The sequence below is a fragment of the Peromyscus californicus genome, unplaced genomic scaffold (assembly GCF_007827085.1).
Source record: "Peromyscus californicus insignis strain IS unplaced genomic scaffold, ASM782708v3 Scaffold_6__1_contigs__length_162567912, whole genome shotgun sequence".
NCBI classification, from domain to species: Eukaryota; Metazoa; Chordata; class Mammalia; order Rodentia; family Cricetidae; genus Peromyscus; species Peromyscus californicus.
Genome location: NW_026294584.1, coordinates 88,514,907 through 88,538,042, shown reverse-complemented (window position 1 = coordinate 88,538,042; position 23,136 = coordinate 88,514,907). Strand labels below are relative to the sequence as shown.

The window sequence follows — 23,136 nt, the reverse complement described above, 5'->3', positions numbered from 1 at the left end:
TGTGTTTGTTTTTTTGTTATTTAAAGTGTGCTGTGAGGATCATAACACTTAACTCTCTAACACCTCAGCTTGCAATCCTGAACAAAACTAGTTCCCTATGGATTATAAAGTGTTCTTAGACTATCTTTAGTTACTTAAAACTTTCTAAATTACATCTTGGGGGGACATGTGCCATATGGCGGGATATTTGCAGGTCAGAGAACAATTTGTGGGTGCCAGTTCTCTCCTTCCGCCAGGGAGGTCCCAGGGATTGAACTCAGGACATCAGGCTTGACAGCAAGCGCTTCTACTTGCTGATCTATCTCCAGTTCCCATGACCTTTAAAAATTCATCATATTTAAAATCAACAAGAGACTGATTTTTGATGCTAAAATTGTTCCATACCCTTATTTGTTAGCATCATTTTTAGAGAACATCTGAATCTTCTTTAAGATGTCAGTGTGGATTTACAGTTTTAAAGATTATTTATTTATTTATTTATTTATTTATTTATTTATTTATTTATTTATTTTATATGTATGGATGTTTTGACTGACCATATGTCTGTGCACCATGCGTGTGCCTGGTGCCCATGGAGGCCAGAAGAGAAGGCTGGATCTCCTGGAACTGGAGTTGAAGAAAGTTGTGAGCTGCCATGTGGGTGCTGGGAACTAAACCCGGGTCCTTCTGTAAGAGCAGCAAGTGTTCTTAACTGCTGAGCCATCTCTCCAGCCCTTATTTATAGGTTTTCAATAATTCATCATGAGGGCTGGTGAGGTGGTAAAGGTACCTGCTGCCAAGGCTGATGACCTGAGTTCAATCCCCAGGACCTACATCGTGGAAGGAGAGAACTGACTCCTGAAAGTTGTCCCTCTGACTTCCACATTTACAGTACATGCAGGAACACACACATACACGCATGCACATACACTGTGTTGCTTGTTTTTATCGATTTGACACAAGTTAGTTATCTGGGGAAAGTGAGCCTCAATTGAGAAAATGCCTCCATCAGATTGCCCCATAGGGGAACTGGTGGGTGGGGTATTTCCTTGATTAATGGTTGATGTGGAAGGGTCCAGCCCACTAAAGTAGTGACACCCCTGGATTGGTAGTCATGGAGATATAAACAAAAAAGACAGCTGACTGTGAGACTGGAAGGCAAGCCAGTGAGCAGCATTCCTCCATGGTCTCTGCTTCTGAGATTTCTGTTCTCTCTCTCTCTCTCTCTCTCTCTCTCTCTCTCTCTCTCTCTGTTCTGGCCTTGAGTTCCCCTGATGGACTGTAAACTTCAAGAGGAAGTAAACACTTTCCTCCCCACGTTGTGTTGCATTTGGTCATGGTATTTCTTACAGCAATAGTCAGCAAACTAGGACACCTTGCAAACATGAGAGCCTGAGTTCAATCCCCCAGAATTCATGTTCCAAAACAAGCCAGAGTGTAGAGCTGGGTAGGGTGGCGTACACTTGCCATTCTGAGAAGGGTGACACACAAATCCCTGGGGCTGGCTAGCTGTCCAGCCTAGTCTACTTGGCAAGTCCCAAGCCACTGAGAGTCCTGTCTCCAAAAATGAGGTGGATAGCACCTGGAGAATAACAGCCCCAGTTTTCCTCTGCCCCACTCCCCCATAAACATGAGCACACATGCACTTGAATATACGTGTGCACACACAAACCACCAGCACACTTTCTGTGTTCTTCTCCTTTTTCCAGCCTTTATCTGGATCTTCTCTGTTCTTTGTCCCCGTTGGTGTCTGTCTCATTCAATTGACACTCTGGTCTCTGAAGCTGCTTCCCCACTTGGGACTTTGTCCCAGTATTTATAGATCTTTGAAAGCTTATTAGAGTCTCACTACTCGGACATCTTCAGTCTGCCTCTAAAACCTACAGACTGGAATTTGAAGGGTTCATACCTAGTTTCCATGGCTAATCTCATGGTAAAATTATTACTGATAAGGTTGTGTAGTGGTTTGAGTAAGAATGACCCTTGGGCTGGAGAGGTGGCTCAGAGGTTGAGAGCACTGCTTGCTCTTCCAAAGGTCCTGAGTTCAATTCCCAGCAACCACATGGTGGCTCACAACCATCTGTAATAAGATCTGGTGCCCTCTTCTGGCCCGCAGAGATATGTGCAGACAGAACACTATACATAATAAATAAATAAATTTAAAAAAGATTACATTTATAAAAAAAAAAGAATGACCCCCCATTGGTTCATAGATTTGAATGCTTAGTCACCAGGGAGTGGCACTGTTTGAAAGGATTAGAAGGATTGGGAGGTATGACATTGTTGGAATAGGGGTGGCCTTGTTGGAGGGAGTGTGTCACTAAGGGTGGGCTTTGAGGTGTCAAAAGCCCATGCCAGGCTCAGGCTTTCTTTCTGTCTGCCTGTGGATCAGGATATAGCTCTCAACTACTTCTCCAGCACCATCCCTACCATGCCTGACACTATGCTCCCCACCATGATGGACTAATCCTCTGAAACTGTCAGCAAGCCCCCAATGAAATGCTTTCTCTTATAAGAGTCGGTCATGGTGTCTCTTCACAGCAATGGAACAGTGACTAGGACAGGTTGTGTATGGCTTTGGGAATTGTATTCAGAAAAACTTGCACACTAGATAAAAATCATAAAGGATGCTTCTACCAGCTACTCAACATCCTCTCATCCTCCCCCTCCCACACACACACATAGTAGAAAAAGGTGCAACAGCATTTTGAATATAATTATTTACAATTTCATAATTCTTACCCCATATAGAAATCTTTAAGAAACTATCACAATTTGCTTTCAGTTGCTGTGATAAATACTATGACTGAAAGCAGCCTGAAGAACAAAGGGTTTATTTCCACTTACAAGTAGCAGTCCATCATCCAGGGAAGCCATTGGCAGGAGCTCAAGGTGGGAACTGAAGAGGACCACAGAGGAATGCTTGTTCCCCACAGTTTGCTCAACCAATTCCTATGCCTCCTAGGACTGCCTATGCCACTGTGGTCTGGGACCCTCACGTCAGTCATTAGTCAAGAAAATGCCCCACAGACATGCCCACAGGCCATGATGGAGGCAATTCCTCAATTGAGGTTCTCTTTTCCCAGGTGACTTTGGTTTGTGTCAAGTTGACAAAAACTAATTAGGATAGAGATTGACTTCCTTTCCACTGAGTATCTGCTGGGAATTTTGGGGTGTACCATTGTAAAGGTTCTTTGGTATCCTAGAGCCTTTGTCTTGTTTCAATCAGCACATGGACTTGTGTGTTGTTGCTTGTTTCTTCCAACAGTCAAGTGGTGGTAAAATTGTCACAGTTAATTAGGGGTATGTGATCCCATGGTTCTGAGTTTTTCTTAATCTTAGTTCTAGACGTGTTTGCTGACACCCAGCAGAAGAGTCTTATTTGAGCAGCAGACCAGGGACAGGAAGCAGGATGACTGTAGCTTGGCTAGGAAATTAGAGCAGAGAAGATCGATTTCCAACAGGGCAAGCATCCAATAGCAGTGAAGAATAAAGTCTGCAATGACATTAACAAGATTATCCCATCTCTTCCTGCCCAAAGCCAGTGCTAAAAGTCTACCAAGATCACAAGCAGCCAGAATACATATATGAACAGAATCGATATCAACTAATGACCTCTGGAATCCTTAAGCCATCACCAAGCATGCTTGAAAGGTCTTCACTTACTTCTGAGGCTCAAGATGCTGTGAAAAGGAAGCAGGTAAGATATGTTACTGTGGGATAGATAATGCTCTTGTACACTGTAAAAATTTGTCACTCAAATTGGTTTAATAAAACGCTGATTGGCCAGTAGCCAGGCAGAAAGTATAGGCAGGGCTAGCCAGGCAGAAAGTATAGGTGGGCCAACCAGACTAGGAGAATTCTGGGAAGAAGAAGGGCAGAGTCAGGAGTCACCAGCCAGATGCAGAGAAAGCAAGATGAGAATGCCACACTGATAAAAGGTACCAAGCCATGTGGCTAAACATAGATAAGAATTATGGTTTAATTTAAGTGTAAGAGCTAGTTAGTAACAAGCCTGAGCTACCAGCTAAGCATTTATAAGTAATATTAAGTCGTGGAGTCAATTATTTAAGAAGCAGTATTTGGGAACAGGCAGGTGGGAGAAAAACTTCCACCTACAATATGTAAAACATGTAAGCACTCTTTGAAACTGTTGTGTGTGTAGTGTTGCTAACATGCTTTTAATTCCTAAGAATATGGATAAGGTTGCCCACATTTGGAAAATAGACTATTTCTAAGGAAAGTGAGCATAGGAAAGGAAAATTATGAAGAGATTTTTATTGTCTTTATTATCTTCTGGTATTTTCTTGCATGTTAATGGTGTTCCAAACAATATATGTAATTATTTGAAAATTGTAACAGTTTTTACCAGAAGTGGGGAACTTGGAAAACTCTGAAAAAGGGTGATAAAATAGAGATTGAGCCAGGTGTGGTAGTAGACACCTTAAATCCCAGCACTCAGGAAGCAGAGGGAGGAAGATCTTTATAAATTCAAGGCCAGCTGGTCTACATAGTGAGTTCCAGAACAGCCAAAGCTACATAGTGAGATCCTGTTTCAAAGAGAGAGAGAGAGAGAGAGAGAGAGATACCAAGGCAGCACAAAAAGATATATTCAATAGAGATTATAAAGCTGATTAACTGCCTTCTTACATTTCTCTTTGGAATGAATTTACAAAGGGCTTATCAGAGAATGACTTTGTGTCAGAGGTTCTCAACCTTCCTAATGCTGTGACCCTTTAATACAGTTCCTCATGTTGTGGTGACCTCCGACCATAAAATTACTTTGTTGCTACTTTATAACTGTAATTTTGCTACTGTTATAGATCGCATGTAAATATCTGTTTTCTGGTGGTCTTAGACAACCCCTGTGAAAGGGTCATTTGGCCCCCAAAGGGGTCACAACAACTGCTGCTTTAATAGATTGTAGATAACTAAGAAAGAAGCAGAGATGAGAGAAGTTGTTCCTTGTTATGGATGATTGATTGATAAATAAAATGCTGATTGGCCAGTAGCCAGTCAGGAAGTACAGATGGGACAAAGAGGGAGAGAATTCTGGGAAGTGGAAGGCTAAGAGAGAGAGAAGCTGCCAGCCACAGCGGTGAGTAGCAAGATGTAAGTTACCGGTAAGCCACAAGCCATGTGGCAAGGTATAGATTAATAGAAATGGGCTGAGTTTAAGTGTAAGAGCTAGACAGTGGTAGGCCTGAGCTAATGGCTGAGCAGTTTAAGTAATATAAGCATCTGAGTGATTATTTTATAAGTGGGCTGCGAGACTGGGGGGGCTTGGCAGAACCTGGAGAGAAACTCTCCAGCTATAGTTCCTCCTCAAGAGACAATGTAAGTAGAGCCAGGAAAATGTTTGACTTATCATAAGCTGTTAATTTGCATAAAATGGGCCTCACAATCTTAAGATTAAGATTAAATTAAGAAGAAAAGAGAAATTGTGTGAGCATCTTGCATGGAAGGGCTGACCAAACGGGAACGGTAGCTTTTGACCAATGCACAGTTACTGGTTGTAATTGAAGGAATTTGCTAAAAGGGATTAAAGAGAAATGTGGAAGAAAAAGAGATGCCCAGGAGAAAGAGAATGCTATTCTTTCAGAATGTGGATTTCCTAGAAAGCTTCTCAAAGCATTGGGTTTGAGCACGGCAAGGACAGCACTTGGCCTTCCTGCTCCAAGTGCAGTTCGGTTACCAGTCAGTTCCACGACTCTTGTGAGCAGGTTAGAGATATAGCCTTCCAGGCTCCATCCCAGCAGTACTGAATCAGAACTTGCATTTAAACAAGCCCCCTACTGCTGTGGGATGGTCTGTATGTCAAGTGTGTTGCTGATTGGTCAATAAATAAATCACTGATTGGCCAGTGGCCAGGCAGGAAGTATAGGCGGGATAAGGAGGAGAAGAATTCTGGGAAGTGGAAGGCTGAGTCAGAGACACTGTCAGCCGCCGCCATGACAAACAGCATGTGAGCCACGTGGCAAGGTATAGATTTATAGAAATGGATTAATTTAAGCTGTAAGAACAGTTAGCAAGAAGCCTGGTACGGCCATACAGTTTGTAACCAATATAAGTCTCTGTGTTTATTTGGCTGGGTCTGAGCGGCTGTGGGACTGGCAGGTGTCAGAGATTTGTCCTGACTGTGGGCCAGGCAGGAAAACTCTAGCTACACCCTACCCACCCACCAATCCATGTATACATTTACATTTGAGAAGCACTGGTCTATGGAACAGGCAATTATTCATTAATAAAATAAATGCTTTCCAAAAGCTGTAACAGCAATGATTTCAAGGATTCACTGTAACCACCCCTGAGCTTCACAAGTGTGGTGATATTTTATCTGTGCACCCCAATAAAGCTTATCTGGGGATCAGAGGAAAAAGCCAACCACTATATAAATATAGAGGTCAGGCAGTGGTAGTGCACACCTTTAATCCTAGCTTTTGAGAGGCCGGATCTCTATGAGTTCAAGGCCACACTGAGAACAGAGCCAGACTTGGTGGTACATGCCTTTAATCCCAGCACTAGTAAGCCATAGAGGTGTGGAGGTCTGTACAGACAGGAAGTGATAGAGCTGAGTGGAAAAAGGAAGTGATGTAGCTGGGCATAGAGGAAGATGGCAGGGCACAGAAAGGTGTATAGGCGTGAGTATACAGGAAGTAGCTCGCTCTCTGGAGACTGAGGAGTTGGTAAGGTGAGGGTGGCTGTGGCTTGTCCTATTCCTCTGATCTCAGTTTTCACCCTAATATCTGGCTCTGGGTTTTTTTTATTAATAAGACCATTTAGCAATTCATCTTATACACAAGGAAGTAAAGTTTATTACCAGTTATGGTGGCAGCTGTCTAAGACTGCATTCGTCAAAAAGCATCAAGGTTATCCAATAAGTGCTAAGACCTAGAGGATTCAGATACAATGTGAAAGGATGCCAGGGCTGCAGCCATCTTAGAGAAGGGTCAGACAGAGGGCAGCAGGACCTTGGACAAACTGTTCTAAAAAAAAAACCCACCAGAGGATGTGCTGCTCCTTCACCCCTAGACCCAGACAATTAGGAACTGCACACCAGACATTTCCTGCCATAACCTAAAGGATATGATATAACATAACTGGCATGATAAACAAAGCACCAGATATGTCCTATGGGATGTTTTCTGCTGTTATAGATTGTATACCATAGCTGTCAGAGGGAATGGGTTTCCTGCAGATAAAAATGAGATGTCTGACTGTCAGAGGAAATGGGTCTGCTGGCAAAATAGATACAATAACATAGATTCCTAGAGGATGCGGCAATTTCCTTGCAGCTGCAACTCTCCAATCAGTTCAAACCAAGCATCTCTAACCTGAAGTAAGCACCAATTCTGAGCTTGTAACCACGAAGAGTTGGAATTCCCCCAGATCCCCTACCCTAACCATTATAAAAAGCCCTGCTTGGTTGCTACTCAGGGTCTCTCCTGCTCAGCTGCTACATCAGACAGATGGAGGGACCTGGGTTAACTCACAACAATAAAAAGACTCTTTGCTTTTGCATCAGATTTGGTCTCTTTGTGGTCTTTGGGGGACTCTGGTTACAACATTTTGGAGGTCCCACCAAGACCCCAAACCCACCATGACCACAATCTGTTGAGTCTTACAGCACCTACTGGGGACTCTGGGTACAACACAGCACAGCTGAGCAAGGAGCAGTTAAGCTCCCAGATACTCCAGAGAGCTAGCAGCATGTGAGTATGATAAGTGTGGCATTAAAGGGGAGAAGGCATTGGGACTTCTGTGTGGTAGAGGGATGGTGAGGCCTGAGAAGCTGCTCTGCCATGACAGTTTGAAAGTTTTTGACTTGAGAATGTTCCAATTTGAGGAGATTTTGTGTCTCTGCCCTTTTTCTTTTTCTTTTTTTCTTTTTGTGGAAACTCATGTTTAATACAATTGTCTTTGTTTAGATCCATCGACCCTCTGCTGATGTGTTTTCTCCTTCTCCTTCTAAACTGCCACGCACGGGTATTGGAAGAAGAGGGCTCTTTGGAAAGAGGTCTTCAACTTATCCTAAGTACACCTTCCATGACAGAGAAGAAGTCGTTAAAGCCAACATTAGAGACCCCTTGCAAATCATCAAAATAATCCATGAGAATGAACATCTCGGATTCCTTTACATGATTTCTGCAGTGCCCAAGTCTTCCATTGAATATGATACATATAATCTAAAGTGAGTTCTCTTTTATGAAGCAATTCATTTAGTGTAACAAATAACAAATAAGATTGTAAATATTATACATAATTGATTTGGTACAAATGATAAATATTATCAAAAGTAATTTAATTATCTCCCAATTATTAGCGAAACCTCATACAGTAATTTTATTTATATCTCCCATTATCTTTCTTTTTTTCTAGCTATAAAGATGAACTCTTTTATAGGGCAGTACACTGCTGTGTTTCTCATATATTTATATATCATTACTTAACATAAAGTTACAGCAGGTATTTTGATCAATATCATAAACATTTTTGGTATTTTTTATTATTGAAAAAATATCAAGCTATAAACAGTAGATGATGCATGATTTATTTTGCATATTACTTTGGCTTTTCTTAAATTTTGCTTTGTTTTATGTATATGAGCATTTGCCTGCATATAAGTGTGTGTACCACATGAATACAGTGCCCTTGGAGGCCAGAAAAGAGTATCAGATGCCCTGGAACTAGAGTTACAGACTGTTGTGATTTGCTATGTGGGTCTTGGGAACCGAACAGAGGTCCTTTGCAAGTGCTTTTAACTGATCAGCCATCTCTCCAACCTCACATCAGTTTTTCTTTATAGGCTAGAAATGAGGGTTTCAAGGAATAAGGGACGTTATCAAAGAGACACACACCTGCATTCTCTCCATTGACACTGAGCACACATGTTGTTGCTATAATTTGAAGTATCATGTGATTGTTGACAATTTGGAGTTATCATGCATTAGAGGTCAGAAGCATAGATGATAGCTGCCCCACCTACTTCAAAAGACAATACTGCCTTTCTCTATTACTCAGTCAGCTTGAAAGATATTGTCAAGTCTTTCCTTCACAGTGATAACAGTTTGGTTGTGGCCCCCAGTCCCTCAAGCTACCAGCCTCATGGTTGGCCCTCTTGTTTTCCTTACTAAAGACTGTGCTTTAAAGTTTAGTCATCTGTAAGCCAGTTTGCACTGAAGACAGCTGTTCTGGGGAGAGGAAACACTATTTTAATGAAAATGTAAAGTAATAGACTTGTTGTGAATCCCAAAGGTATTAATAAGAGAAATAATTTGTAGGAAGGATAGTGTATATCTCAATAAAGGAAGACCGCAAACACAATGCATGAACTAGTTACATGGAGGCTAAAAGTGACACCCATGGAAACAAGCGAGTTCCAGAGATGGGAAGTGTCGGGAGAGGGGTGGTGAACTAACCAGGATGGTCAGTGTGGTGCAACAAGAAGTTGAAGAAAAAGGAAGGAATTATGTAGTGGTGAAAGAACTGACAGCAAGAGACTGAATCCTGTTTCCCCAAGGCAGGAAGATGCCTGCAATGTTGAAGGGTGGAGAGACGGTGGCCGGCCACAGGATGAGGGAGAACTGGGGTGGATCACTGGCCTTGTTGGTCACTGAAGGACCTTAGCTTCTACTCGGAGAACATGGAAAACGACCAGCAGACTTCAAGTAGAGAGGGGTCATGGTCTGACTTGTGTTTTGAAAAGGATCCTTGTGCCTCCTGTGGAGAGCATAGACTGCTGGGGAGCCGGTGCTGCCACAGGAAGAACAATTAATGCTTTTATTCTGAAAGTCTGAAGAGAAAGTCCCTGAGATGCTTCTGAAGGCCACAAGTAAGGAAAGCCACCAGAGGAGCCAGCGTGACATCACCAGTGTCTCATCTGAGCAAGAGAGTAGAGTGGCTGTTATCTCAGACATAGAAGGCCACATGGGTCAGACTCAGGAGGAAAAAAACAAGCCTTTGGGCTTAGGCATACACAAATTTAAGGATGCTAATCGGAGGAAAGAAATGGAGTGGTACCCACTTTCACTGGCACTTAATAAACTATTCTTAGTCTTGGTACATACATTTTTATCTTCATTTCATTGTATAAAGGAATAGGTTGATAGACTAAGAAGAATTAGAATAGAAGCAAGAGAGCTTTTTTTTTAAGATTTAAAAAAAATTAGTTTTTAAAAAAGATACCAGGATTAAGCATAATAGAATTTAAAGTCCTGTGATGTATAAAATATTTTTAATATTTAATACTGCAAAAGTGTTATCATTCCCACCACCACTTTATTAGTTTTAAAAAAATAATTATCAATTTTGAAGAGGAAGTTAAAGACTTTAAAGGAAGATTAGTGAATAATGGTTTACTTGCCGATTTTATAAACATATTTATTGATTCATATGTGGTAGTATGTCCATAATTTTGACTTCTGAGGAAAAAAAATCCAACAACCCAGATAGCACAGAACACTACGTGGAATCTATACTCCCCCATAAGGCAAAGAATCAAGTTTACCAATGGCAAAATCACTTCTCACTGAGGTCAGCAGCAGGTGAGGCCCTGCATGAGAGACAGGAAGCCAGGCTTTGCCCAGTTCTGGGGAGTCATCATAGTCTAGACTAATGAGTACTGATACCAGGGGAATTGAGCTCATTATTTTAGATATTTTGAGACTGATCCAAGTGATACTTGGAGTTAAATTCATGCCCCTCAACTGCACTTGAATACTTGAAGTCCTGTGGTTGAAGGCAATTTCTTGGATGCTACACAGTCGGAAACAGCTAAAATAGAAGTCAAAAAGCAGTCAATACCAAGGCCGGTGAGATGTCTGAGCAGGAAAGGGAATTTATCACCAAGCCAGACCATGTGACCCATATGAGTTCAATCCCGGAACCCACATGATGGAAGAAGAGAACTGACTCCCACAAGGTTGTCCTCTAACCTGCACACACACACACACACACACACATATACACGCACACACGCGCGCGCACACACACACACACACACACACACACACACACACACACACACACACACGCACGCACTCATGCACGCACACTATGGCACATGAATCCCCAAAATAAATAAATGTTTAAAAGTATTATAAAATAGTGAAACTGGTTAACAAAATGAGGACACATTATAGTGAAGTCCTGTTTAAAATAATGTAATACAATAATTGCAACACCTTCGCATAATTGCTAAGCACAGTAACCCAACATGGTGGTGCACACCTTTCATTCCAGTACTCAAGAAGCAGAGGCAGGTGGATGTCTGTGAGTTTGAGGCCAGTCTGGTTTACATATCGAATTCCAGGATAGCTAGAGCTACCTAAAAAAGAGATCCTGTCTCAGAAACAAAACAAAACAAAACAAATAAACAAAAGATGAAATTTCTAAGCATAGTAAAATACACACAATGCAGAGTGATTTTCGCTACCAAGATCCCTCTGAGGAAAAGTTTATCATTTATTCTAAAGAATCAGTTCAGTGGTACGTGTTAAGCATTCACAATATTTTCAAGACTATGCCTCAAGGAGAGATGCCTAACTATGTTGGCCAGCTTTACCTCAGCTCCATCACTTCCCCGTTTACTAGTTTGGGTTGTGTTTAGTGTCCCACAGAGTTTCACTAGGGCTGTCTGTGTGAGTCTGCATTTGGAGCTAGCCATCAGAGCCTGGTCAACTCAGCAATGGTACTGGTACTATGCCTGTCCCCCTTCCGAATCTGATGCTTGCTAACAGATCCAGCAGTGTGTGGAAAGGGTTCTCTCCCCTTCCATAGATGACTGTTAAGAGGACTCAGCTTCTGTGGATTCAGTACCAGCTCACTCTCTCTGCCACCATCATGTTCTGTCGCACTTCAGGCTGGGGGACCATGGATTAAAACTTCTGAGTCAATGAGCCAACACACACACACCAATTTTGGGGGCCAGCAGGTGAGATGACTCAGCTTATAAAGGTGCTTGTCACCAAGCCTGATGACCTGAGTTCATTCCCTAGGACCCACCTGGCAGAAGCAGAGAATAACTCTTGAAAATTGTCCTTAGACCACATGTGCATTGTGGCATGCCCCCAATAAATAAATAAGCAACAATAAAAATAATCCATGCTTGTGAAAGACTTACATGTGTTGTTCTCTGTGGAGAGTTGAGATGAGGAAAATAAACAGATTGAGGGCCCGACAATATTTTGTAAAGAAACAGACATATAAATAAAAATCTCTTAAGTATCATTGAGCACTGACTAGAAAGTGGATTTATGTCATGGACCCCAACTGCCTTTGCTGTCAGTAGCAGAACACACAGAGGGAGTTCTCCAGACATGTACAGGACCGTGACCACCTGCTTGTCCTTGCTTGGTTTTGATGTCTGATGTCAAGGAGACACCAGAAGTTGACTGCAGTTTCCGAGGTGTGGCGATTTGAATCATAATAGTCCCCACAGGCTCATGTGTTTGAATGCTTTGTCACCCGGGGAGTAGCACTATTTAAAAGGACTAAAAGGACTAGGAGGTGTGGCCTTTGTTGGAGGAAGTGTGTCACTGGGGCTGGGCTTTGAGGTTTAAAAAGCCCACACAAGGCCCATATTCTCTCTCTCTCTCTCTCTCTCTCTCTCTCTCTCTCTCTCTCTCTCTCTCTCTCTCTCTCTCTCTCATTAGAATGTAGCTCTCAGCTACTGCTCCAGCACTATATCTGCTGCCGCCATGCTCTCCACCATGATGATAATGAACTAACCTCTGAAACTGTGATCATATTCCCAATTAAATGTTTTCTTATTTTTTAAATAAGAGTTACCTTCGTCATCCTATCTCTTTACAGTGACTAGGACAAAAGGCAAGCTGAAGTTTCATATTATGGAGCAAATCATTCCAAATACATACCAGTTATACCTTCAGCTATTGATAGTGGCAAAGGAGAAACTTTCAAATGTGTCATGCAATGCCTGACATGCTTTCCAGACATTTCCAGTGTGAGTTAATTAGAATACAAACAAAAAGTTAGACACTGAGGTCAGGTGAAAGCAAAGCAGGTCGGAGTTTTCCATGGCAACAGTAAAGTAGGAAAACAACATTCTCACTAAGTTCTATTAATGTAAAAATAGAAATTAAAAACCCAAACTGGTTTATGACAATGGTTCATAGCTTTTTGATGAAGAGGCCCAGAGTAGGTAAGAATTTTGTTCTGATTTCTTAAAACACTGATCATAAATGTGTAGCTTACATTATTTGTTTGTTTCTTGAGACAGAGTTTTTCTGTGTAGCCTTGGCTGTCCTGGAACTTGCTCTGTAAACAAGGCAGGCCTTGAACGCAGAGATCTGCCTGCTTCTGGCTCCCAAGTGCTGAGATTAAAGTTCACTACTGCCTGGCAGTTTGTATCTTAAGTTATTTACCTTCAACCACTACAAGCATCCCAGATGTCCAAAAGGCTACATTAAAGGACCTTAGACTCCTATTCAGAATGCAGAGCCAAGAACAGAACATACGTGTGGGAAAAGTTGGTTTTCACTAGAGTGCTGCTATCTACTCTTTACCTAGTGCATATACTTAAAAAAATTTTTTTTTTCTGTTTTTAGTTATGTATGCGTTGGGGCTTGGGAGTATGTGCACATGAGTGTAGTGTCTGTGGAGGCCAGAAGAGGGCAACAGGTCTTCTGGAGCTAGAGTGACAGGTGGTTGTGAGCATCTGACATGGGTACTGGGAATTGAACTCTGGTCCTCTGCAAGAACAGCCATCAATCTTAACCACTGAGGCCCCACTTCAGCCCCCATTGTATATACTTTTTTTTTTTTTTTTTTTGGTTTTTCAAGACAGGGTTTCTCTGTGTAGCTTTGCGCTTTTCCTGGAACTCACTTTGGAGACCAGGCTGGCCTCGAACTCACAGAGATCCGCCTGCCTCTGCCTCCCGAGTGCTGGGATTAAAGGCGTGCGCCACCACCGCCCGGCTGTATGTACTTTTTACATGGCTTTAATATAGGAATGATTTGGGCTTTGGGCTTTGTGCTCAATCATTGTCTTGTGATTTTAGGTTTTCAGAGACTATGGCTATTACTCTCCTAAATTCCCAAACGCATTTTGGCAAGGTTGTTATAGCATATTTTGCATTTGTTTTATTTCATTTAAGTGGCACATATTTGTTGCTTTAGCTAAAATTGCAGAAAATATCTTTGTACTTTAAATTCTCATCAAAGAATTTTAAATCAAAGAACTTTTATAGAATCCACCCTTATTTTTTCCTTTTAATTTATCCTCTTCTTAAATGTCTCCTTGGTCTAGTTTTCTTTTGTTGTGTGAAGCTGAGGAATGCCCTTGATGAAAAGGAGTATCTTTAACAAATTTTTTTTTTACAATAATCTGTGATGAATTAGACATTATTTTAGTTAATTTGAATCTTGATTCTACTCTTAATAATTCATGTTTTCTTTCATCTTTCTTACAATTATGTCAATACTAGATAGTTGAAAGGTCTTTTGTGCCATTAATATTGAATAATCACTAAAGAGTTAATAATTAATACAAGCTTAATTCCAAGCAGCTTTCATAAAAGACTATTAAGTTTAAAATGTCTATAGTGAAGTTAGGCTTAGTGGCACATACCTTTAATCCCGGCACTCAGGAGGCAGGGGCAGGCAGATCTCTGTGAGTTCAAGGCCAGCCTGGTCACATAATGAGTTCCAAGATAGCCAGGACTACATAGTAAGACCCTGTCTCGAGAAAAGTAATGTCTATAGTGAGGGTGGCAAGATGGCTCAGTGGGTAACGGTGCTTGCAGCCAACTCTGAGGACCTGAATTGGATCCCCAGAACCCGCATAGTGGAAGGAGAAATGACTCCCACAAGTTGTCTTCTGATTGCCACACACCTGCAAAATGTGGAAATAAATGTAACAAAAATGTCTATAGTGATTTGTTTTGTTGAAAAGATCACGCAACTGTAATGATTAAATGTATCGCTAAAGTGGAATCTAATGTCTCATCCGATGTTTAAATCTAGCTCTTCTCTTGAGACTTTTCTTTAACTCAAAAGTTTCTTAGGATTTGGTTAAATTTTCAATGGTATTCACCTTTAATACGTTTACCTTTTAACATCAAAAAGCGCTTCCATTGCTTATTCTTGTGCTGAATACTTTATCCATTTGTCCCAATTGGTATTTGTCCACAGGGTGGTAAGTTATGAGAACATCAATAAAAATGACTACTACACAATTAGCAAAAAGGCAGTGACCCACGTTTACAACGACGACATTGAGTTCATCGAGATTGAGCGGTGGGAAAAGGAGTATCTGTACCACAGAGAACTCACTAAGATCCCCATATTCTCGCTCTTCCGGAAGTGGAAGGCTTTCAGCGTGTGGAGGAAGAACGTCCGCTCCAAGAAAATCACTGACTGTCGAAAAGCGCTACAAAAAAATCTGTTCATTGTTAATCCTGTATGTATTTCTTAATCATGTTTTAAAAAACATTACAGGGCAAGAAAGTGTGACTTGGTCACAGGCGTTGGTATACCAACACCTGACACAGACTGTTTCATCTTGGTAAAAGTGCAGTCTTTGTCCGGTCACATCTAGCAATCTAGTCTTCAGCGGGGTTCTGGCCCCTTAACAAGGGCAGCAAAAGACAGACGCATAAGAAGAGAGGCACAGGTCTCCTTCGATTAGAGGCAGCCTAGAAATCTTAGAATGGTAATTTTCTCCGGGAGGGGTGGGGCCTCGTGCACCCGGGCCCCATTTATAAAGAATTACATTCAGGTTCTGTGCGGGCGACCACCTCTCCGGTCAGCAGCCACAGTTTGCTTCTCTTTGAGAATAATTTGATTTTTACGGGCGTGTCAGTTGTACAACAGAGGAGGTCGAGAGGACTAAGATTAATGTAGATCAATAATAATTAAAATTAATCATGCAAAGTAAAGGGTGCAGGATGTGTCGTCTTGGGTCACCCCTCCCACTGAGCGTGCTGAACTGTGCAAGGATGTCCCATTCTCTTGCAGCATTAACCTCAAATTCTGCATCCTTAACTTCATTAGCCACTTGAACTTCTTTACCATGCTTTAAATACTGCATGGATCATACAATTTTTTAAGTCATTATGCAAAAACTCTTCCTGGATTTATCTTTTTTTTTTTTTTTTTTTTTTAAAAGATTTATTTATTTAGTATACAATGTTCTGTCTGCATGTATGTCTGTCTGCAGGCCAGAAGAGGGCACCAGATCTCATTACAGATGGTTGTGAGCCATCATGTGGTTGCTGGGAATTGAACTCAGGACCTCTGGAAGAGCAGTCAGTGCTCTTAACCTCTGAGCCATCTCTCCAGCCCTGGATTTATCTTTTAAATGACTTTTCCCAGTCTTCATGGCCTCTTACATACCGAGAATCATCTCTTTGCCAGTGTTGTCTTGGTCGTGACAGTTCCTCCCCTTAAATTTCTTCTTAGTATTCTAGAAAGTTCTCATCTTTCTAAGCTAAGATTTACCTAGGAATCTACCTACTGTCGTGGTTCAAATACCTATTAGCTGCTAACCAACATTCCACAAGTGTAATGTATACAATTAAGTGACTTCAATGGCTAATTCTTCTAGACCAGGCTAAAAAAGGAGCATAGAATTTAAAATTTTTATGTAGGAATTATTTTTTAAATTAAAAAATTAACCTTTATTTTGTGTGTATGGATATGCCGCCTGCGTATTTGTCTGTGTACTATGTGTGCAGCGCTTTTGGAAGCCAGAAGAGAGTGTTGGATCCCCTGGGGATGGAGTTACAGACCGTGGTGAGCTGCCATGTGGGTGCTGGGAACAGAACCCAGGTCCTCCGGAAGAGCAGCTATTGCTCTTTACCACTGAGCCATCTCTCCAGCCCATTTTTAAAATGTCATTGCATTTTACTTATTCAGGTGCTTGCGTGTGTGTGTGTGTGTGTGTGTGTGTGTGTGTGTGTGTGTGTGTGTGTGTGTGTTCACCTGATCACCATGGTATATGTGTGGAGGTCTTAGGACAACTTACAGGGGTTAGTTCTCTCCTACCTGGTGTGTCCCTAGGATTGAACTAAGGTCCTCCTCAGCTTGGTGGCAGATATCTTTACTTGCTGAGCCAACTTGCTGGCCCTGAAATTTTTATTTCACAAAAATAGCCAGCCTTGTAAGCACCTGTGCTTAAATTTTCCTTAACAATTTCATTGATACATAATGTACATGCTTGCTATGTGTTCCCTCACCTAAGGTGTATTACTTAGTGTGTTCACTAAGGATGGACCAACCATTGCCACAGTCGATTTTGGCACATACCCATCACCCTAAAAGGAAGCTACATTTGCCACCGTGAATAGCCATTCTCAATTTCTCCCCAACTCCCTTGTTCCTTCCCCAACGTCTGCTTCCTGTCTCCATAAGTTGGCCCTTTCTCTGCACTTATGGAATCATACAACATGCCTGACATTTTTCACTTAATGTACTCTCTTCAAAATGCATCACTGTTGTGAAATACCATTTATTTCCACTGACTAAATATATTTCTTTGTGCAGTTATACCTACTTTATTTATTTATCTCTTGATAGATATTTGAATTGTTTTCCCACTTTCTGGTAATTACAAATAATGCTTTTACAAATAAATGCAATTGCAAATTAATAGCAATGTATAATTTTTTTCTAAGCATATTATAAATTCTCTAAATATTTTCTAAACATTTTCTAAATATTCATGGGTCCTTTTTTGTCTCCTGGGCACATTGTTGGGATAAAAGTGATGGGTCATTTGTGACTCTGTTTATCCTTTTCCAATGCATCTTGTTAGCCAGGGTAAATTTAAAGTTAAGTTTAGTTTTGTTATATGTCATAGCCTCTCAGATTAATAAATGGTCCCTTTTGTGATCATTGTGACTGGACACTGTAAAGCCTTTTATTAGCCATTAGCTGAAGCTAATGGAATTTAAGATGCGTAGCTTTTGTTATTGTCTTCAATCTTATTCCTTTAATAGCCAAAAGACATGCATCCTTCTTGAAGTGAAAAGGAGAGAATTGGGCAGATTAAATATGATAACCCGATTAATTCTTTTACAAAAATGTTTCCGAAGAGTTCCTACCTGGTGTGTGATTTTGTGCTTATTAGCCAAGTTCACACCCCCTCACACACACCCCTATAACCCTTCATAGCCAGTTTTCATTCTGCACATCTTTTTTTGCAATGTAGGACTTTAAACATTAAATACTAATTCTTATTTCCATTCAGTATCTGCGACCAGCTCTTCTTAAAATTAATGAAATGTGCTACCAACTGAGTTTTATGGGACTCTGTTATATTGAAAAATTTCACACCTACACCCTGCAGGAGTTCAAGGCTGTGCAAATTGTTCGACTACAGGAGGTAATGGATGTTGTCTGTCGAGTTTGACTCCCTTCTTCTCAGGACCCGTGACTAATTACACACATCTGTGAATGTTTAGGTGACGGAGCGCCTCGATGATTTCCGAACTGAGGCCAAAGAAGTGGTCAGGAAGTCCTGCCGCTTTGCCTTACGTGCTGCGGGATTTATTCCTGATGACTGTGCATTCGAACCCTATGAGGGTATGAAGGGCCGAGAACTGGGAGGGTCCCCAGGGGCAGCCTTCCAAAATACCATCTCTTCTGTATTCTCGATTCCCTTCCAGCTCAATAGCTGTTCTCTTTTCACTTGTCCCAAACTTCTGCTTGCATGCATAAAGTGTAGGCATGAATTCTATTTGTTTTCTGGGGTCCTGTGTTATTTTTTCAAATCAAAGGATTTTGTTGCTTTTGTGTTTTGTTTTGTTCTGTTTTTCTTTGAATCAATATTGAAAGAGCTTTTACAGAAGATTTGTGCCTTGTATTGTCCTTAGATTACTTTAAGATAAACATTGCAAGTTTGGTTGGAGCTTCATCTGATTTGCCCACTTACGGAGAATCGGAAAAAATGACGTACACAGAACAGGCCAGCAAAAGGCATCATTGCATGAGGCTCACATGGTGAGAGCATCTTCTTTCTTTCAGGATAGAAAAGAGAATCTACACTTCTCAAGACATGAAAAAGTCAGCCCTGGGCTGGTGAGATGGCTCAGTGGGTAAAGGCTTTGCCCAAGCCTGATGACCTGAGTTTGATTTCTGGAACCCATGGAAAACAGAGATGTAGCTTGCAATGCTGATACTCCAGTAAGAACATGATACAGGTGTGAGTCTCCCACAGTACATGCACCATATCAGCATCCCACAGTACCTGCGCCATATGAACCAGATTGCAAAGATTTCATACTTTACTTACAGACACAAGTTACACACATTGTGTGCACAGAGTTTTTCCTTAAAGCTCCCTGAAAAACTCCTGTGGCCCTTGGACTAGGTGAGCTGGGTGCATTATTCTTAACATGCATCTTGTTCATCAAATAACCCATGGGAAAGTCAGGACCACTAGTTAAGTCAATGTCCTGTATTTGAATACATTTATGCTTTCAAGGCAAGAAGGTGTAGGAACAATTCCGAATGTTTTAATATAATTCAACCAAAATTCCAGGAGATACTATGTTCTAAATTTTAAATCTGTGCCTTAGAGTTGCTATCAGAAATATGTAGTGATCACAGAAATCTGAGAGTGTTTGCCTTTTTCTCAAGCTTCATCCGTCTGAATGACTACCTAATTCAGAACACCCTGCACGTCTTAACAGTAAACACTGCCAGCTCACTTTTGAATTTTCTCTCTGACAAACTAAAGCGAACGCCCTCAGCAGACGTCATTCAGAAGTGGATTACTGAAGAGAAGCCCGAAGTCACCGAGAAAAAGGTACATTTGGACGAAATCATATCTCTGGGTGCTTACCGAAAAGCGTCTCTATTTTGGAATTTTTCCTGGTATTTTCTATATTCTGGGGGGAAGAAAAGAGAAATTTCCATTTGAGTGTTATATTGGTTAGTTTTAACTGTCAACTTGACATAAACTAAAATCATCCAGGAAGGGAGCCTTAATAAGAACTATGTAAGTCAAGTTGGTCTTTGGGCATGTCTGTATTGTTATCACAATTATTTAGACTGTTAATTGATGGGGAAAACCTACCCTGAGTGTGGAAGCCACCATTTCCTGGGCTGAGCCCTGGGCAATGTAAGTAGGGGGCATATATACTGGGCTATATTAGTAGAGGGAGTTAAAAAGCAAGCAAGGATGCATTCTGCCGATGTCCTTGACCGTATGTGATGTAACTAGTGCCTTGAGTTCCTATCTGGACCTCCCCTCAGTGACAGCCTATAGCTTGGAGTCGTAAGCCCAATCAACCTTTTCCTCCCTTGGGTTGCTTTTTATGAGGATATTTTATGACAGTGATGGAAATTAACAAGGGCATATCCATTACAGCATTTGTTATTATAAGGTGTAGCTTCTATCAAGTATATGAACTCCATTTATTTTTTAAAACTTTATTTTTATTTATTCTTTGTGTCTTTCACATGCACCTCGATCCTGTTCATCTCCCTGTCCTTCGTATTTGCCCTCTGCCCTTACAAACACCCTCCAAATATAATTAATAAAATTTAAGAGAAAATAAAAGGAAAAATCAATCTCATCATGGAAGCCGTAGTGTGACACAGTGAGTCACGCAGTAAACTCTTTTGTCCATATATCTTTACTCGCAAGTGCTCATGCAAAGAGTCATTGGTCTGGTTCGAGGCCTCTGGTTTCTGCTACACTATCCATGCTGCCCCATTTCCATTTAAAATTATTTTCCGAGTTTGCTTGCATTTCAATTTTTACAGAGAGAGGTATTTTTACATTGCTGTGTCATTTTCCAATAGTTTTATTTTTGCTCTTTCTGTGCTATTATTCCCAGAAAGACTTCCACATGCCATGGATCTAAATCCAGCTCATTATGTGAACTTGTCTGCTTCTCTTTGCATGTTTGTGTGTTTGCTTTCCTTGATAGCATTCTGCTAGGTAGGATCTTTGTAACAGTGTACATGTGGTCCTTCCAGGGGGCCCCAGTGGTGGAGAAGCAGGAAGAAGATGAGTCTCTCATCCCCATGTTCCTTACAGAACTGATTCTGACCGTGGAGTCTCTGCTCTTCGAGCCTTCTTTGGATGACTTTCTGGTATGTATTTCAGTATCTAATATCTGCAAATAAGCAACCTTTAAAATAATGGAGGAGCAACTTCTTTACGGTCAGCTGATTGGTAAGACTGCAGTTGACACTGTCCCCTTACTTGGGGGCAGAGCAGAGGCTTGGCAAGGTACTCCCTCAAGAGGATAATTCAGGGTGGCACAAGCCTTAGATTGACGAGTGCATCCCTCTGAGCAGAGTCTAAGACATCACACTGTTGTAAGCACGACTTTTGAAGTCTTTGCAAGATCGTCTTTTATCTTAGAAAATTCTGATTCTTGGTTATTCATCACTCTTTAACAATATTCCATAAATTTATCAACAGAAAATAATAATCATGCTTCCTTCCAGTCTTGTTTTGTGTGTTTTGGTATCCCTGCTTACCTAATCTACCATGAGGTTATATGCACTTGGACACATTTTTAAATTTAAAATTAGATTATGTTCTCTGCCCCTCTTCCTTCCTTCCTTCCTTCCTTCCTTCCTTCCTTCCTTCCTTCCTTTCTTCCTTCCTTGTTTTTGTTCTTTCTCCTTAACATTGTATCATAAGCATTTGTCCATTTCATTAATTACATTGGAAACATCTTTGGGAAGGAGTATAGCATTTTCCATAATGCATAGGTCTGAGCCACCATTTTTTAATATTTTGTTTTCTCTAATTATTTTAGCTACTGTGAATAATTCCACAATGAATGCCTGTGCATAAATCTTTTTTTCTATGTCTAATTTTTTCTCAGCTCATATTTCTAGGATAGAAACCATTTTTTTTAATTTATTTTAATTTATTTTGCAATACAATTCAGTTCTACATATCAGCCACGGATTCCCTTGTTCTCCCCCCCTCCCGTCCCCCTCACCTTCCCCCCGACACCCCCCATTCCCATCTCCTCCAGGGCAAAGCCTTCCCCACAGACTGAGGTCAACCTGGTAGACTCAGTCCAGGTAGGTCTAGTCCCCTCCTCCCAGGCCGAGCCAAACAATCCTGCATAGGCCCCAGGTTTCAAACAGCCAACTCATGCAATGAGCACAAGATCTGGTCCCACTGCCTGGATGCCTCCCAAACAGATCAAGCCAATCGACTATCTCACCCATTCAGAGGGCCTGATCCAGTGGGGACCCCTCAGCCATTGGTTCATAGTTCATGTGTTTCCATTCATTTGGCTATTTGTCCCTGTGATTTATCCAACCTTGGTCTCAACAATTCTCGCTCATATAAACCCTCCTCATTCTCGCTAATTGGACTCCCAGAGATCCACCCGGGGCCTAGTCATGGATCTCTGCATCCAGATCCCTCAAGAAACCATTTTTTTAAATACCAATAAACGTCTAACCATCATTTAATTTTTCCTGAGTTCCACTTGGCTTTCCTTCCCTCATAGTGTTTTATTCATACTTCAAAATGTATCTCATCACAATGGGTTGCCATTTGTTTTTGTTTTGAGACAGGATTTCTTTGTGTAGCCTTGGCTGTCCTGGAACTAGCTCTGTAGACCAGGCTGCCTTCAAACTCACCTCTGCCTACTGAGTGCTCGGATTAAAGGCATGCATCATTACCACCCAGCAGGAGTTATTCTTATTTATCAGAAAATTCAAAAACCTCGTAAATGCAGTCATCTGTGCTCACATTATGTTTGTGTTTTTCTCTCTGACAGGATGGCATTTCCGGGGCAATTAACCATTTTCAAAACACTGTGTTGTCAGTTCCTAATCTGGTGCCTGACTCATACTTTGACGCTTTCACCAGCCCGTTCATTAACAAGAAGGTGGAAGAGAAGACCTGTGGCCCTGGACCAAGCCTGTCAGCAGTGTTTGAGGACGACAGGAATTTTCTCACCATCATCATGCAAATAAAGGTAGATTTGCTTTTACTAAAAACTGTTTAGTATATCCCCAGTTTGTAAGACATTGAAGAATGCACTTTCTTCCTGTCTTATCTTTGAATGTTCCATTTTTGTAGAAACTGGCAGGCACCTAATCTCTGAACAGTAAAATCTGAAAATATTGTGGGTCCCTTAAAGACTGTCCTGCTGGGGCCAGTGAGGTGGCTCAGCAGGTAGACCTGAGTTTAATCCCAGGGACCCA

At 41.3% G+C, this 23,136-nt stretch overlaps 1 protein-coding gene across 2 annotated transcripts in view; it reads left to right on the top strand.

Annotated features, from left to right (window-relative positions):
* The window catches only part of Dnah6 (dynein axonemal heavy chain 6), a 220,711-nt gene that overhangs the window by 5,954 nt on the left and 191,621 nt on the right, over positions 1-23,136 (top strand). For both annotated transcript variants that reach the window (XM_052718995.1, XM_052718994.1), the window contains exons 3-11: positions 3,521-3,679; positions 7,908-8,170; positions 15,133-15,400; positions 18,191-18,325; positions 18,405-18,525; positions 18,816-18,942; positions 19,582-19,750; positions 20,929-21,045; positions 22,707-22,907. In XM_052718995.1, the coding sequence (XP_052574955.1) occupies positions 3,521-3,679; positions 7,908-8,170; positions 15,133-15,400; positions 18,191-18,325; positions 18,405-18,525; positions 18,816-18,942; positions 19,582-19,750; positions 20,929-21,045; positions 22,707-22,907 (1,560 nt within the window). The remainder of the gene's footprint in view (positions 1-3,520; positions 3,680-7,907; positions 8,171-15,132; positions 15,401-18,190; positions 18,326-18,404; positions 18,526-18,815; positions 18,943-19,581; positions 19,751-20,928; positions 21,046-22,706; positions 22,908-23,136) is intronic.